We start from the raw sequence: 14,333 nt of genomic DNA on the forward strand, positions 1-14,333 counted from the left end.
GCAGGGCAGGGCGGCGTGCGAGGTCAGGCGTGATCTGGATCAGCGACAGACCCGCAAGCACTGGCGCCTCAGTCTGCACCGCAACCACAGCCGTGTAAACAGACGCGTCCTGGTTCATGCGCAGCAGCACACCGTTCAAGCCTGTGCCTTTGTTGGCGGTGACGAGCGAGCCCACAGTCACGTTACCAACGAGCGCAACGTCGGGAGCCGCAAAGGCAATGTCGGCGATGAAGATGGTGTCATCAACGCCACCGTCGCCAGCGCGCGTGCGTGCGTCCACGGACACCTCCAAGGTGCAGCCCATGCTGCACACCGCAGACACCTCGATGCCTGCAATGAGGCGGACAACTCCGAGATTGGCCAAGTTGGCGTACAGCACGTCGTGCACGGAGAGCGCCGTGTCCCTGTTGAAGTCCAGTGTGTCAACAACCTCAGGGAACTGGCGAACATACGACAGGAACCGCTGCCCGCGTTCAGACTCGAAGGAGATGGTGGACTCCAGCAGGTATGCCAGCGCAAACGCAGCATCGTTCACGTTGAAGGCGCAATCGCCATTCACGTCACCCACGACGCGGCTTGTCGATGGGCATGGCACCACCTCCGTGCAGCCACTACCGTCCCCGAGCAGAACAAACTGCGCAGGCGTGCACGTGCTACGCCGTGTTCGCACATGCACGGCCGTCTTGGCGCTGGTATCGTGTTCGAGAGCAACAGCAGCAAGGGTGTCTGCGGCGCTTGCACTTGCGTCATCTGTGTCCACGACAGGCCAGTCAACCTGGCGACGGCGCCTGCCCGTGCCCGTGACCACGTCGACCGAGATGTTGGCGGCTGTGGCGAGGCGCGGCGTTGGCTCGCCAATCGGGGTACCAACACCATCGCCTTCGCCAAGAGACACCACGCGCACCTGCAGCGGCGACGCACCAAGCGCAACGCCGCGCAGGCGCACCGAGGCCAACGCAAGCGACGACGTGCCTTGAACATCCAGCACGCCGCTGAGAACAGCGCGGTTTGTGCGCCGCACCCACGCAAAGGCGCCGCCGGCATACGCGGGCGTGATGGCTTCCACATCCACAATCGCGTCATCAAGCAGAAGCTCAAGCTCAAAGCCACCAAACCGCCTGCCCTGCACGTTCACTCGCAGCTGCAGCGAGCGCGCTTCGCCCACGACCAGGGTGGGCGAGGGGTTGGTGGTGGTTGGGCCCAGATCCACGTCGCCAAGCTCTGGGACGAGGTTCGTGGCAAATGCGTACGATGCCTGAGCGCTTCCGCTCCCCTGTGCCGTGGTCGCGAGCAAGGTGACGCCACTCGCGCCGCTGTTGCCGAGCAGCACCACTTGTCCCGTCGCGCTGGAGACAGAGGCCGCATCCGTGTCGGAGACGGAGAGGGTAATCAGCCCCGGCACGAGTGGGCCTTCAGCAGGCACGAACGAGGGCATGACGGTGCCGTCGCCAAAGACGACGCGCATCTGCGCACGCGTGGAAGCTGCCCCAGCACGGCCCGCAAGCAGTGGACCACTGAGCAAGCGCAGGTTGGTGATGGACGTGACCTGAACCGATGACGTGGACACAAACACCGATACGGTGGAGGAGAGGCTGCCAAAGCCGACATCCACATCCATGAAGAAGCCGCCCTGTGTTGGCGTGATGACAGTGATGGGTGTGCGCTGCACGACAAAGGCTCCTTCCAGATCTGGTGGGTTGGGGGTCACAGACACATCCAACGACGAGTGCTGGGACACGTCGAGCGTGCTGCCATCTGACATGGAGAGCCAGGCGGTGATGGCGGCCTGCTGGTACTGCTGTGTTGCGCCCAGCTCAAACAGCGTCGTCTTCTCAACGGCACCGGACCCCGCGTAGGTCGGGAAGGGGCGCGGTGTCGCTGTCAGCTGCGTGGCAGAGACAACAGTGACGACGACAGCCTGCGACGTCACGCGAACGCCAGCGGCCGCAAACGACGCCTGCAGCTGCACCTCGCCCACGCTGGTTGGCGTGACCATGAGGCGGCCCGTGTCGCCATCGCGCGTGAAGCGCAGGTTCTGTGGCGGTTCCACGGTAATGTTGACATGTGGCGATGCAGTCAGGTCCAGCACCGTGCCGTCACTGAAGGTGACGTACACGGTGATAGCGCTCGTAGCGGGTACGCCAGCGAGGGCCGCTGTTGAGCCCACAGTTGCCAGGCGCGTGGCATCCAGCACAAGCTCTGCGCTCACGGCGTCTGGTAGCGCGAGAACCACGTCGGCAAAGGCGGTCATGACGGCATCAGGGGGAAGCGGCGTGCCGCACTCGGGCGAGAGGGCAACGCGCAGCAGTGGGCCTTCCTGAGGCGCAGCAAAGCCGGCGAGCGTCACATCAGTGCCGTTGACAGTCAAGCCCGTGTCTGCCGAGGCAGGGGTGACGGTGAGGAAGGTCGAATCGTAGAGGAACCACGACGTGCCGTCCGACAGCTGCACGGTGGCCAGCACACGCGCCTGTGCTCCAAGGCGGGTGAGCACTGGACGCAGTGGCGCGTGCAAAGTGGCCACGATGGCGTCACCGTTCTGGGCAAGTTCGTCATTGCTGAGACGCAGGCTGACGTTGGCTGGCTGGTAGGCAGCTGCATCCACGGAGAGCGCGCTCACCTGCGCAGTGCTCACCTCAATGCTCACCGTTGCCAGCAGGTCGCCAAACGTGTTCTGCAGCACGAGCGTGGCCTGCCCAGGCGCCGTGCCGGTCAGCGTGAAGCGCTCGCGGTCCACGCGCACGACGTTTGGATTGGTGACCTGCAGCCAGGGGGCGAGCATGGACGTGTAGTCGTACGTGTCGTCACGGATGGCAAACGGCGTTTGCTGATACACGGGAACGCACGTGCCACTGCCGTCGCTGGTGCGCTGTTTCAGGCCCTGGATGGCGCGCAGGGTCGGGTTGTCCACGGCAATGGTGAGCGGGAACTGCGGGTAGGTGATGGTCATGTTGAGCAGCGTTGCGCGGCCCGTGGCAGTCGACATCACGGCCACGGCAGCGCCTGGTGCACGCGTGCCTCGCGTCACCATCACCTCTGCGCACGACTGCGCGACGGAGAGGCCATCCGCTGTGATGGACGTGCACTCCAGGCCGAGGTCTGCCAGCGAGGGCGAGGATGATGTGGACGCCACAACGAGTGGTGGGGGTGTGCTGCGCGGGAAGGGGCGCGCAGTCCAGTGCTGCACAGCCACACGCTGCACTGGCATGTCGAGTTCGCTGCGGCTCAGCGTCTGGTGCGTGGCCAGCTGCGGCAGGTGCACAGTGGGCGTGTTGGCAGCAACAAACACGGTGCCGAGCGCACTGCTGCTGACGCGATCACGCAGGGTGATGGGCACAGGCACGTCCTCGCCGTTCACCTGCAGCGGGCGCCCCATTGAGTCGGCCAGCTCCACAGCCTCCACCACAACATCCGACGCGCTTGAGGCGCTTGCACCCGCGCGCACGGAGAGCTGCATCTCGAACAGGGGCGCCTGCCTCACCTCCACGCCGGCGTCCAGCGCGTCTGGGGTGAGGAGACCCGCAACAGCGGCTGTCCGGGCCATGGTGTCAATTACAGAGTCGCCAGACCAGCTGTCGCCAAGCACCGTGAGCTGCTCCACCTGCAGTGCGGCACCAACAAGCACGCGGAAGCGGTATTGCCCCAACGGCGCGGAGACGTTTGCCATCACCGTCACGCTGAAGGCTTCGCTCGGATAGACTGCATGTTCCGGCAGTTGTGCGTACAGCTCCAGCTGGGTAGGTACGCCCTCGCTCGCAGGTGCGTGGAGCACAACCTCGTCTGTGGCAGTGAGGGTGCCGATGGTGGCCACGAGGTGTGCTGGCTCCCCAACGTCGCCTGCTGCAATGGCAGCAAACACAGTCGCGGGCACATCGATCCAGCCCGTGCACGTCGCAGCACTCGCTGGCGCTGTCGTGCAAGTCGTGCACATGGACGGCGTGGGCACAGGCATTGTCCCGTCGAGGAAAAGGCACACCTCCACGGCCGTGGGCGCGGCATGTGGACCACCAAGGGCATCGCGTGCCTGCGTGGCGAACCGAATTGTGCCGTACGTCGAATACACATCGCGCTCCACAGCTTGCACGCGCACAGCAGCCAGCGCCGCAGCGCCGCTCCTGTACGCTGCGCTCACGGTTTCCTTGCCAACACGCATGGACACCTGGCCGGACGCACCAGGCGCGACGTTGATCGGCGAGGACACCGTGGCCAGGGGGGAGGAAGAGGAGGAAGAGCCATCGAAGGGCTGCGCGAGAAGGCGGCCAGCACCCGTGACCTCTGTCGACACCAGGAGGTCAACAGACCCAAAGGCGAAGGTGGAGCTGCTCGTGGTTGTGGTTGTGGTCGTGGTGCTTGTGGTGGTGACGGGTGTGATGATGGGGTCGCTCAGGGGCTGGGCAGTTGCCTGCTGGCCATATGCTTGCTTGAACGACATGTCCCACGTCCCGTTGCTGTTCAGGGTCATCAACGCATCCGATACGCGGCCTGCGTTCTGCTGGTCCGTCTGGATTTCAATCACCAGCACAAAGTCTTCGGGCACAGCGCGGCGTGCGCGTGCTTCCACGTACACGAACAAGTCGTCTGGAGAGATGTAAGGCAACAAGTCCAAAATGTCCTCTCGAACTTGCGTGATGTTGAACGAGGTCGAGTTAACACCGCCAACCAGCAGCGATTGAGACACCATCACACGCGACACCACGCTAGGCGTGGAAGTGGTGGTGGTGGTGGTGGTGGTGGTGGTGGTGGTGGTGGTGGTTGTTGTTGTTGTTGTTGTTGTTGTTGTTGTTGTTGTTGTTGTTGTTGTCGTCGTCGTCGTTGTTGTTGTTGTGGTTGTTGTGGTGGTGGTCGTTGTTGTTGAAGTTACTGGCTCCGTACCACTTCCCGTCGTTGTTGACGTGGACGTTGAGGTCGATGAAGACGATGACGACGAAGTTGATGTTGACGTCATGGTTGTGGATGTTGTCGTCGTCATGCTCGTTGTCGGTTCCATGCCACTCGAAGTGGAGGTGGAGGTTGAGGTGGAGGTTGAGGTTGAGGTTGAGGTGGAGGTGGAGGTTGAGGTTGAGGTGGAGGTGGAGGTTGAGGTTGAGGTGGAGGTGGAGGTTGAGGTGGAGGTGGAGGATGATGACGATGTTGTGGAGGAAGACGATGAAGACGATGACGACGAAGTTGATGTTGACGTCATGGTTGTGGATGTTGTCGTCGTCGTGCTCGTTGTCGGTTCCATGCCACTCGAGGTGGAGGTGGAGGTTGACGTTGAGGATGATGATGACGATGACGTTGTTGTGGAAGATGATGTGGAAGTGGAAGTGGATGTTGAGGAGGAAGACGATGAAGACGATGACGACGAAGTTGATGTTGACGTCATTGTCGTTGTCGTCGTCGTCATTGTGGTTGTTGTCGTCGTTGTTGGTTCCATGCCACTCTCCGTCGATGTGGAAGTCGACGTGGACGTGGACGTGGACGATGACGATGACGACGTTGTGGAAGATGATGTGGATGTGGAAGTGGATGTTGAGGAGGAAGACGACGTGCTCGACGAAGACGAAGACGATGAAGACGAAGACGTCGTTGTTGTTGTTGTTGTTGTTGTTGTTGTTGTTGTTGTTGTTGTTGTTGTTGTTGTTGTTGTTGTTGTCGTCGTCGTCGTGGACGTGGACGTTGACGATGATGACGTTGTGGAAGATGATGTGGATGTGGAAGTGGAAGTCACCGTTGTCGTCGTCGTCGTCGTTGTTGTTGGTTCCATGCCACTCTCAGTTGACGTCCAAGCCGAGGTCGAAGCGGTCGTCGTCGGTTCCATGCCACTCTCCGTCGACGTGGACGTGGACGTGGACGTGGACGTTGACGATGACGACGTTGTGGAAGATGATGTGGAAGTGGAAGTGGAAGTCACCGTTGTCGTGGTTGTTGTTGTTGTTGTTGTTGTTGTTGTTGTTGTTGTTGTTGTCGTTGCTGTCGTTGTCGTCGTCGTCGTTGTCGTTGTTGTTGTTGGTTCCATGCCACTCTCCGTCGATGTGGAACTCGACGTTGAAGTTGACGTGGATGATGTTGTGGAAGTCGATGTGGACGTCGAGGAAGAGCTGGTTGACGAAGACGAAGTCGACGTGGACGATGATGACGATGATGATGTTGATGACGTTGTGGAGGATGACGTGGATGTGGAGGGTGATGAAGATGAAGACGAAGACGAAGAAGACGAAGACAGCGTCGTCGTGCTCGTGCTTGTGCTCGTTGTAGTCATCGGCTCCGTACCACTTCCAGTCGTTGACGTCGTTGTCGTTGTTGTTGTGGGCTCGGTGCCACTTCCCGTGCTTGTCGACGTGGATGTTGAAGAGGATGTCGACGACATGGTTGTTGTGGATGTGCTGGTGGACGTGGATGTCATTGAAGAGGAAGTGGAGGAGGAAGAGGATGTGCTGGTGGACAGCGTTGTAGATGACGACGAAGATGTGGACGATGAAGAAGATGAGGACGTGGAAGAGGACGTCGAGGTTGACGTCGACGTGGATGTGGACGACACCGTTGTTGTGGATGTACTCGTCATGGGCTCGGTTCCACTTCCAGTCGATGTTGTGGTCATCGTCGTGGTCGAGGTTGGCTCAAAACCGCTCTCCGTGCTCGTGCTACTCATCGTCGTTGTCATCGTTGACGTGGAAGATGATGTTGATGAGGATGAAGACGTTGATGGCGATGAAGACGTTGAGGATGATGACGAAGTACTAGAGGACGTTGAGGAGGAAGATGAAGTGCTGGAAGACGAGGATGATGACGAAGAAGTGGATGAGGATGACGAGGTGGAAGTGGAAGTGGAGGTTGTCGTGCTCGTGGCAGACGACGACGATGAAGAGGTTGACGATGAAGAGATTGACGATGAAGAGGTTGACGAGGATGTTGAAGTGGAAGTGGAAGCAGACGTGGATGTGCTGCTACTGGAGGAGGAAGACGTGGACGATGCTGTCGTCTCCGCACCACTCATCTCTGTCGTGGTCGCGGTGGTCGTCGTCATTCTCGTGGTCGACCCCATCATGCCACTGCCAGTTGTCGACGTAGTGCTCACCGTCGTGCTTGCACCAGATCCATCCCCGCTTGTAAACGAAGTGGACGTTGACGTTGAGGTCGATGTGGATGTCGAACTGGAAGTGGATGTGGAAGTGGATGTGGAGGTTGACGTTGTGGAAGACGTGGATGTGGAGGTTGACGTTGAAGTGGATGTTGAGGTCGATGTGGATGTCGAGGTGGAGGTGGAGGATGAGCTAGAAGTGGTCGTGCTGCTGCTGGTCGATGAAGACGATGAAGACGACGAAGAGCTTGAGCTTGAGCTTGAGCTTGAGCTTGATGTGGAGGTGGAGGTGGAGGTGGAGGTGGAGGTGGACGTGGAGGTGGAGGTGGAGGTGGACGTGCTGGTGCTGGTGCTACTGCTGGTGCTGGTGCTGGTGCTACTGCTGGTGCTACTGCTGGTGCTGGTGCTGGTGCTACTGCTGGTGCTGGTGCTGGTGCTGGTGCTACTGCTGGTGCTGATGCTGGTGCTGGTGCTGGTGCTCGTGGAAGTGGATGACGAGCTCGATGTCGACGAAGAGGACGACGTACTGGTACTGGTGCTGGTGCTGGTGCTGGTGCTGGTACTTGTGGACGTGCGTGCTTGCATGCACATGCTGTTCACCGTTGGCGACAGCAGCGCAGGGACGTCAACGTCTGCGTCGTTCAACACCAGCTGTGCACTTGCACCAGCCGATGTCTCCACAGTCACGTTGAGCGGTGGCACGGATGTAGAGCAGCAAAGTGGATCAGAGCCCGACAACAACACGCGGCGGTTGACGTCGATGAACGAAGCACTGCCGTCATCCGTCACAATCCACGCCACAACCTGGGTTGTGAATGGCGCATCCGTCTCTACAATCGCCTCATACACCGCGCCCACATCCTCGCCTGGCGCGAACGTTGCCGCGGCAGAGACAAGCAAGTGCGTGTCGTCAACCAGCCAGAGTTGCCGCCCCTCAAGCAGGAGCGGCGGACGCACGGATGCCCGTTCCTGCATATCCACGGCAAAGAAGACATAGGTGTTGGCGGCACTTGTAGCAGGCAGCGCCGGCAGCGGAAGGCTGAGCGACAGCCCGCACTCGTTCTCATCAAAGGATGTTGCGGCTTTGCCAACAAACGGCAGGAGGCCAAAGTTGATGCGCAGCAAGAGCGAAGAGTCGCGTGCGTCAATCACACCGTTGCGATCAACGTCCATCTCCCGCAGCTGCGCGTCCAGCAGCATGGCGCGCGTGCCTTCCTCGTCGAGGGCCAGATCGGCAAGAATGGCCTGCAGGTACGACACATCCTTGATGCTGAACACGCAGTCCGCATTCGTGTCGCCAAGCACAATCTCGGAGCAGTTGCAAGGCGGGTTACTACACGGTGTCGCCTCCCTGCGTGTACGGCCCGCAGCGGCCGCAGCAGCAGGGGTGGCAGGGGTGGCAGTGGTGGTGACTGGGGCGGAAACATCGCCAGCATCGCCGCTGGCCAGTCGGCCGGCCACAATCGCGCGCGGTGTGGCGCCGCCAATGTCAGCGCCTCGCAGCGTCGCTAGCGTCTGCACAACGCCACCAAGGTCCAGTGGCAGCGTGTCATCCAGCACCTCAAACGCAATCACGGCCACCTGTGCACGCGGGCCGGAGAACGGGTCCGAGATGCCACCAACGGCAACAACCCCTGGCGGGTCGTTGAGCCGCTGCACAAGCTGTCCGGAGAAGTCTGCACCTGCAGTTGCGCTCACGGCGCGCAGGGCTGACGGGTTGTATGTCACATGCAGATCAACGAGCGCAGCAGCACGCGCGCCCGTGTTCACCCACACAGGCACAGCCACCGTGGTGCCTGATTTCACCAGCGGAGGTCCGCACAGCTCGCCGAGGTCCACATCCCCCACAGCCGGCAGTGCGTTGGGCAGAACGTGCACCGTCGTGTTAATAGTTGTCGCAGACGAGAGGGCGACATGCAGCTGCACAGGCGTCAGACTCGATTGCAGCAGCACAGCGCTGCCGTCCGCTGTCACCTCCACCACATCGGGTGCTGATGACGCGAACGCAAACGCGGCCGCGTCCATCGCCAGGTCCTCCGCACCTGCAGCTGTTGTGCCGTCGGCAAAGCCCAGGGCAAACGTTAGCGGCACAGCGGTGCCTGTCACGCGACAGAGCGGTGTGACGACCACCTCATCGCCGCCGTTGCCGCCGTTGCCGCCATGGTCGAGGCCGGGCTCAACGTTGTTGCCGACCGTCGCAACATCAATCGTCTCAACTGGGAGTGCGGTGCTGGACACGGACAGCAGCAGCCGCGATGATGTCACCGCTTCGTCGGCGAACGAGGCAAACACGTCCACGTCGCCTTGCAAGCCACTGCTCTGCGTCACCACAAACACGCCAGCCTCCAGGACAAGCTCCACGGTGTTGCTGGGGGCGGTGGTGCCACCAACGACGGCGCGCAGCGTTGTGAACGAGGACGCGGACACGTCAACGGCAGTGCCATCTGTCAGCAGCAGCTGCACAGACACGCGCAGCGACCGATCCGCAGCGAGTGCCTGCAGCGGGCCAATGTGAACGCGCGATGTTGAAGAAGACGCATCAGGCACAGCGCTGCCGCCTGGGCTGAGCTCGGCGTCCAGCAGCAAGGCGGCGGCACGGACGAACGTCACGGGCGCGCGCTGCTCCATGTTGTCAAAGTTGGTCAGCGTCACCGCAATCTCGAACGAGCCCGCAGCGGCGTTGCTGGTCGTGGCCAGCGTGAGCACGTCGTTTCCAGTCAGAAGAACGCTGCCTGCTGGAACCTGCACGTCCACACCAGGCGCAAACGTGGCGTCCTGTTGTGTGCCATCTGCAAAGTGAAGGATCACACGCACGCGCGTGCGGGTCGGAATGCCCACGTCGCTCGCAGCGGCGGCGTTGCCGCTCACAGCAAGACGTGGCGCGCCCAGCAGCACCTCCACCTGTGTTGGCACTGCAGGTGTGGTGCGCACGTGCAGCGGGACGGTGCCTGCAACGGCGCCGTCACACAGCGACAGCACAGACACGTTGGCCACGGGGCCGGACGGCGATGTCAGGCCCTCAACAAGCAGCGTGCTGCCGTCAACGAGGCTCACGACATCCTGGCTCGCGTCGTACAGTTCCGTCACCACGCCCAGCACACCAGACAGGTCTGTTGGCTCCGGATCAACCATGCTGCTGCTGGCCGTTGTGTTGGCGTTCTCGCTGGCGATGCCAACAGCGAGGATGTTGACATTCTGCGGGAAGCGGGTGACGCGGTTGCCGTATGTTGCAGTCGCAAAACGCCGTGTGGGCTCCAGCTCCTCGGGCACAGAGGCAGCAACAGCTGTTGGCGAGGATGAGGATGATGAGGAGGAGGCGAGCGTAAGGTCAACGATGGGGCGCGCAAACACCTGCAGCTGTGCCGCTTCCGATTGCACCTCAAGGGCAACAGCGCCGATGAAGGAGCCAGATGCCGTCTGCACGAGGAAAAGCACAATGCCTGGCTGGTGCGCACGCACGCGAACAGCTGTGCCACGGCCGGGCGATGAGGGGTCAAGGGACGCGGTGGCTGGATCGCTGGATGTGATGCCAGACAGCAGCAGCCGCGTCGCGTCCACGCGCACAGTGGGCGGCGCTGTCTGCGACGATGGAGAGCCAAGCGCAAGCGCGATGCTCACGTCCAGGAACACGTCCTCATACACGGGCTGGCAGTTGTGGTCGCGGAGGCCGGCGAGCGGGCGCGTGGTTGGGCGTGACAGAGACGCTGTGGTCGTCGACGCCAGGGGAAACCACACACGCACATCCACGGATGCAGAAACGGCCGTGCCAGACACACGCACCGTCACAGACACCCGTGATTGACCCTCAATCTCCGTGCCCAGCAGCACCACAGCAGTGCAGTCCGCCGCAACGCGCACAACGCTCTGCTTGCCACTCTCACATGCAAGTGCTGTGGTTGACGGCGACACGGGCGCGATGGTGCCTCGTGCATCCGCCGACCACAGCGCGAGCGCACTTGAAACAGTGTTGCCGTCCAGTCTTGCCGTGTTGATGAGCTCCGCTTGCGCCAAGTGCGGAAGAAGCGCAACAAGCGTGTTGGCTGCGACGGGAACATACCCAATGCTCTTGGAGGCGAGCACGCCGCGGTTGCGATGCAGGTGCAGTGCCGGGCTGGGCAGTGGGTAGAAGCCCTCCAGCTGCAGGTTGCGGCCCTGTAGGTCAACAAAGCCCACCGCCGTTGCCTGCAGCTCAGAGAAGCGGCCCTCCACGGCCTGTGGCATCACTTCCATCTCAACCGTGCACAGCACCTCGGGGTTGGCGTAGCTGCCGCTGCCACCGCCACCCGACTGCTGCTGCACCTGGCGCTGCAAGCTGATGGCGAGGGTGGTGTTGCCGCTGGTCGATGTGCGGGCGGACCAGCCAGGCGCCGCAACCACGCGCGCGAAGCGAAGCGCGTCAGAGTCAATCATGTCCATGCGCAGCACAACGGCAGACACACCGCGGTCGGCTTGCGCATACACGGCCAGCTGTGTCGTATCCTCGCGATACACAGGTGCAAACGGCACCAGCACAGCCACCGTGTTGCGCACCCTCGCTGCAATGGCGGGGCGTGACGCAAGCTGCAGCTGTCCTGGCAGCTCTTGCATGAACGCAGAGGCAGAAAGAGAAGCGCCAATGCCGTACGCGACCGTGACTGCGCGCATGGCAGCCGGTGTGCCGTCGCTGTTCTCAAGGGGGAACCATGACTGAGGCACACTTGTCCACGCAATGCAGCCTGAAGAAGCAGCGCTCGTCTCACACCACGCCTGTACGCTCACGTCCTCCTTGGTGCCGTCACCATCGGTGTCCACACGTGCGCTGAGCGTGATGCTGACGGTGGTGGCAGCAGTGCGCATGTTGAAGCTGGCGTCGCGCGCTTGCAGGTGCACCCGCACGTGCGGAGCGTCAAACCACACCGTGCTGGCAGACAGCAGCGTCGCCACCGCGTCGTGCGCGGGCTGGCGAGGAACATCAACGTCTTCCTCCGCTTGCAATGATGCCCACGCAGCGCTCAGCCGCGTCGTCACCGTGTCAGTGGTCGCACTGTCGGTGATGACCTCTGGGTTGGTGCCTGGCAGCAGCAGGTACGGCTGCGTGAAGGCGACAGAGGACACGCGAACGGGCTGCTGCTGGAACAGCGCCGAGTGCTCGACCTGCATCTGTGGCACGGGATACACGCTGGAGATGTTGCAGGTTGGGCCCTCAAACTCCACTGGGCACGCGCACATGTAGTGGCGCGCCTGCGTGTCCTGCACGCACGTGCCGCCGTTGGCGCAGAACGCATCCGAGCCCTCGTTGCAGTCGCACACGTCACCGATGCCGTTGCTGTCGCTGTCGCGCTGCTGCGGGTTGAACACGCGCGGGCAGTTGTCCTTGTCGTCAAACACGCCATCGCCATCTGTGTCTGCGCGCTCGGCGGGGCAGTCATCACGAGCCAGCATCACGTCTGGGAACTCCTCGCTGTCGCTGTTCACTTCCAGCGAAGCAATGTTCTCCAGCAGGAACGGGCCAATGAAACACAGGTTTGAGTTGTTGGCAATCACCCACGAGCCACCGTACGACTGCAGGCTCGCCAGTGCATCCACGTCCAGCAAGACGGTGTTGTCGCGAACGAGGATGTCACCGTCCACGCGCGCAAGGTTGGACGGTTCATCCAGGGTCATCAGGCGCAGGTTGTTGCGCACAATCACATCGCCTGCAATCTGCAGTACTGCAGCCAGGCCGTTGACGCGAAGCAGGTAGTCGTTATTCTCCAACACGAATGACCCTTGCAGCCACATGGGCAGGTTCACCGCTTCCAGCGACACGAGACTCGAATGGCGAATAATCACGCTGCCACACGTGCTCGGCTCCAGGCCCTGCAAGGTGGAAGGACCAGCACCAGCCACCACCAATTCGCCACCGATGGTGGTGAGCGCAGAGAGGCCGGACACGGTGCGCAGCTGCGCGTTGTTCTCAAGCACGAGGCCACCAACCCATGTCAGGTTTGCAAGGCCACGCAAAGACACAAGGTGGTCGTTGTTGCGCAGCGCAAGCACGCCCGCGACACGCTGCAGGTTTGAGAGCGAAGCGAGGTGGGCGGTGGTGGCGTTTGCTGTATCATCAGCCGTGGCGTTCGCAGGTGCAGCCGTAATGGAGATGGTGACGTTGCTATGGAAGACACGACACTCTGCAAGCAGGGCCAGGTCTTCGTATGTTGTCACGGTGGCAGTGGCGCCCGCTTGGTCGAGGAAACAGTCGCGTGCAAACTGGCATCTCTCACCCGAGAACCCGGGTGGGCATTGGCAATAGAAGCCAGCCACGCGGTCCTCACACAGACCACCGTTGAGGCAGGGCTCGGCCAGGCAGTCGTCAGCATCTATGCAGGACGCGGTGCTGGAGACCATGCCATTGTCCTGGCACACCTCCGTGAACGTGGTGGGGCCGTCCACGAGTCCGTTGGTCGTGTATCCTTGCAAGCAGGCCACGCTCACTTGCTCCATGAACGCGAGCTGCTGCGATGCGTCGTCGCCATCAACAAGGCTGCCGTTGACGACCAGGGCCGCGTTGGGCGGCGGCACAGCCGTGCACATCACGGGCTCGTCACATACATCGCCACGGAAGCCGGTGCCTGTGCAGTTGCACGTGTACTCGTTGATGCCGTCCACGCAAACGCCGGGGCCGCAGGGCTCCGCCTGCTGTGCGCACTCATCCACGTTGATCTCGCACCGCTGGCCATCGTACCCGGGTGGGCACATGCACTCGAATCCTTCACCAGGAATATCGACACAGTCCCCGCCGTTGAAGCAGCGCGTTGCGTCGCAGTCAACCTCATCAATCACCCGCACTGTCAGCGTCTGCGTGAGTGTCGCGGGCGGGCTCACCGCGGTGTCCTCCACGCGGATGGTGATGTTGTGGGACCGCTGCGTCTCGTAGTCCAGCCGCCGTGACAGCACGAGCGAAGTACCAAACACGAAGAAGGGAGGATCGCCAGCAGAAAGCGCCACAAAGCGGTGGAAGCGCGCAGCGTCAGCATCCTCATCCTCAGCCCACACATGTGCAACTGTGCTCCCGACGGAAGCAAACTCGCTCACAGCGGTCGGGCTCAGCGCGATGCGCGTGGGCGGGTCGTTGGCGTTGGTGACGGTGAGAGTGAAGGTGGTCGTCGTCTCACGTTGCGGCACGCCGCTGTCCACACAGCGGATGGTCACAGAGGCCGTTTGCGCCTCCTCAAAGTTGAGCGGCTCAGCTCCCGCACGCAGGACAACCTCGCTTCCGTTGGCCATGGATGACGACGATGACGCTGAGGAGTCGATG

General features: G+C 61.8%; 3 protein-coding genes across 3 annotated transcripts in view; 1 reads left to right on the forward strand and 2 right to left on the reverse strand.

Moving 5' to 3' along the window:
* The window catches only part of PTSG_06729 (notch), a 12,379-nt gene extending 7,926 nt beyond the window's left edge, over positions 1 to 4,453 (reverse strand). The window contains exons 1-2 of the mRNA XM_004992068.1: positions 3,773 to 4,453; positions 1 to 3,598 (exon numbers count right to left, since the gene is read on the reverse strand). The exon at positions 1 to 3,598 is cut by the window's left edge and continues 115 nt beyond it. Coding sequence (XP_004992125.1) covers positions 1 to 3,598; positions 3,773 to 4,429 — 4,255 coding nt within the window. The 5' untranslated portion in view covers positions 4,430 to 4,453. The remainder of the gene's footprint in view (positions 3,599 to 3,772) is intronic.
* A 1,540-nt stretch (positions 4,454 to 5,993) lies between these two features.
* PTSG_12479 (uncharacterized protein) lies at positions 5,994 to 7,089 on the forward strand (the record flags this gene model as incomplete). Its single annotated transcript, XM_004992069.1, has 2 exons — positions 5,994 to 7,043; positions 7,072 to 7,089. 2 exons carry the CDS (start codon positions 5,994 to 5,996, stop codon positions 7,087 to 7,089), a joined length of 1,068 nt encoding a protein of 355 aa, XP_004992126.1.
* A 401-nt stretch (positions 7,090 to 7,490) lies between these two features.
* PTSG_06730 (notch-1) overlaps positions 7,491 to 14,333 on the reverse strand; it is a gene marked incomplete at its 5' end in the record, with an annotated part of 20,762 nt that continues 13,919 nt past the window's right edge. Inside the window, 2 exons of the mRNA XM_004992070.1 lie at positions 7,491 to 7,829; positions 8,015 to 14,319. Of these exons, the coding sequence (XP_004992127.1) occupies positions 7,782 to 7,829; positions 8,015 to 14,319 (6,353 nt within the window). The 3' untranslated portion in view covers positions 7,491 to 7,781. The remainder of the gene's footprint in view (positions 7,830 to 8,014; positions 14,320 to 14,333) is intronic.

This window comes from Salpingoeca rosetta (assembly GCF_000188695.1).
Source record: "Salpingoeca rosetta unplaced genomic scaffold supercont1.17, whole genome shotgun sequence".
NCBI lineage: Eukaryota > Choanoflagellata > Craspedida > Salpingoecidae > Salpingoeca > Salpingoeca rosetta.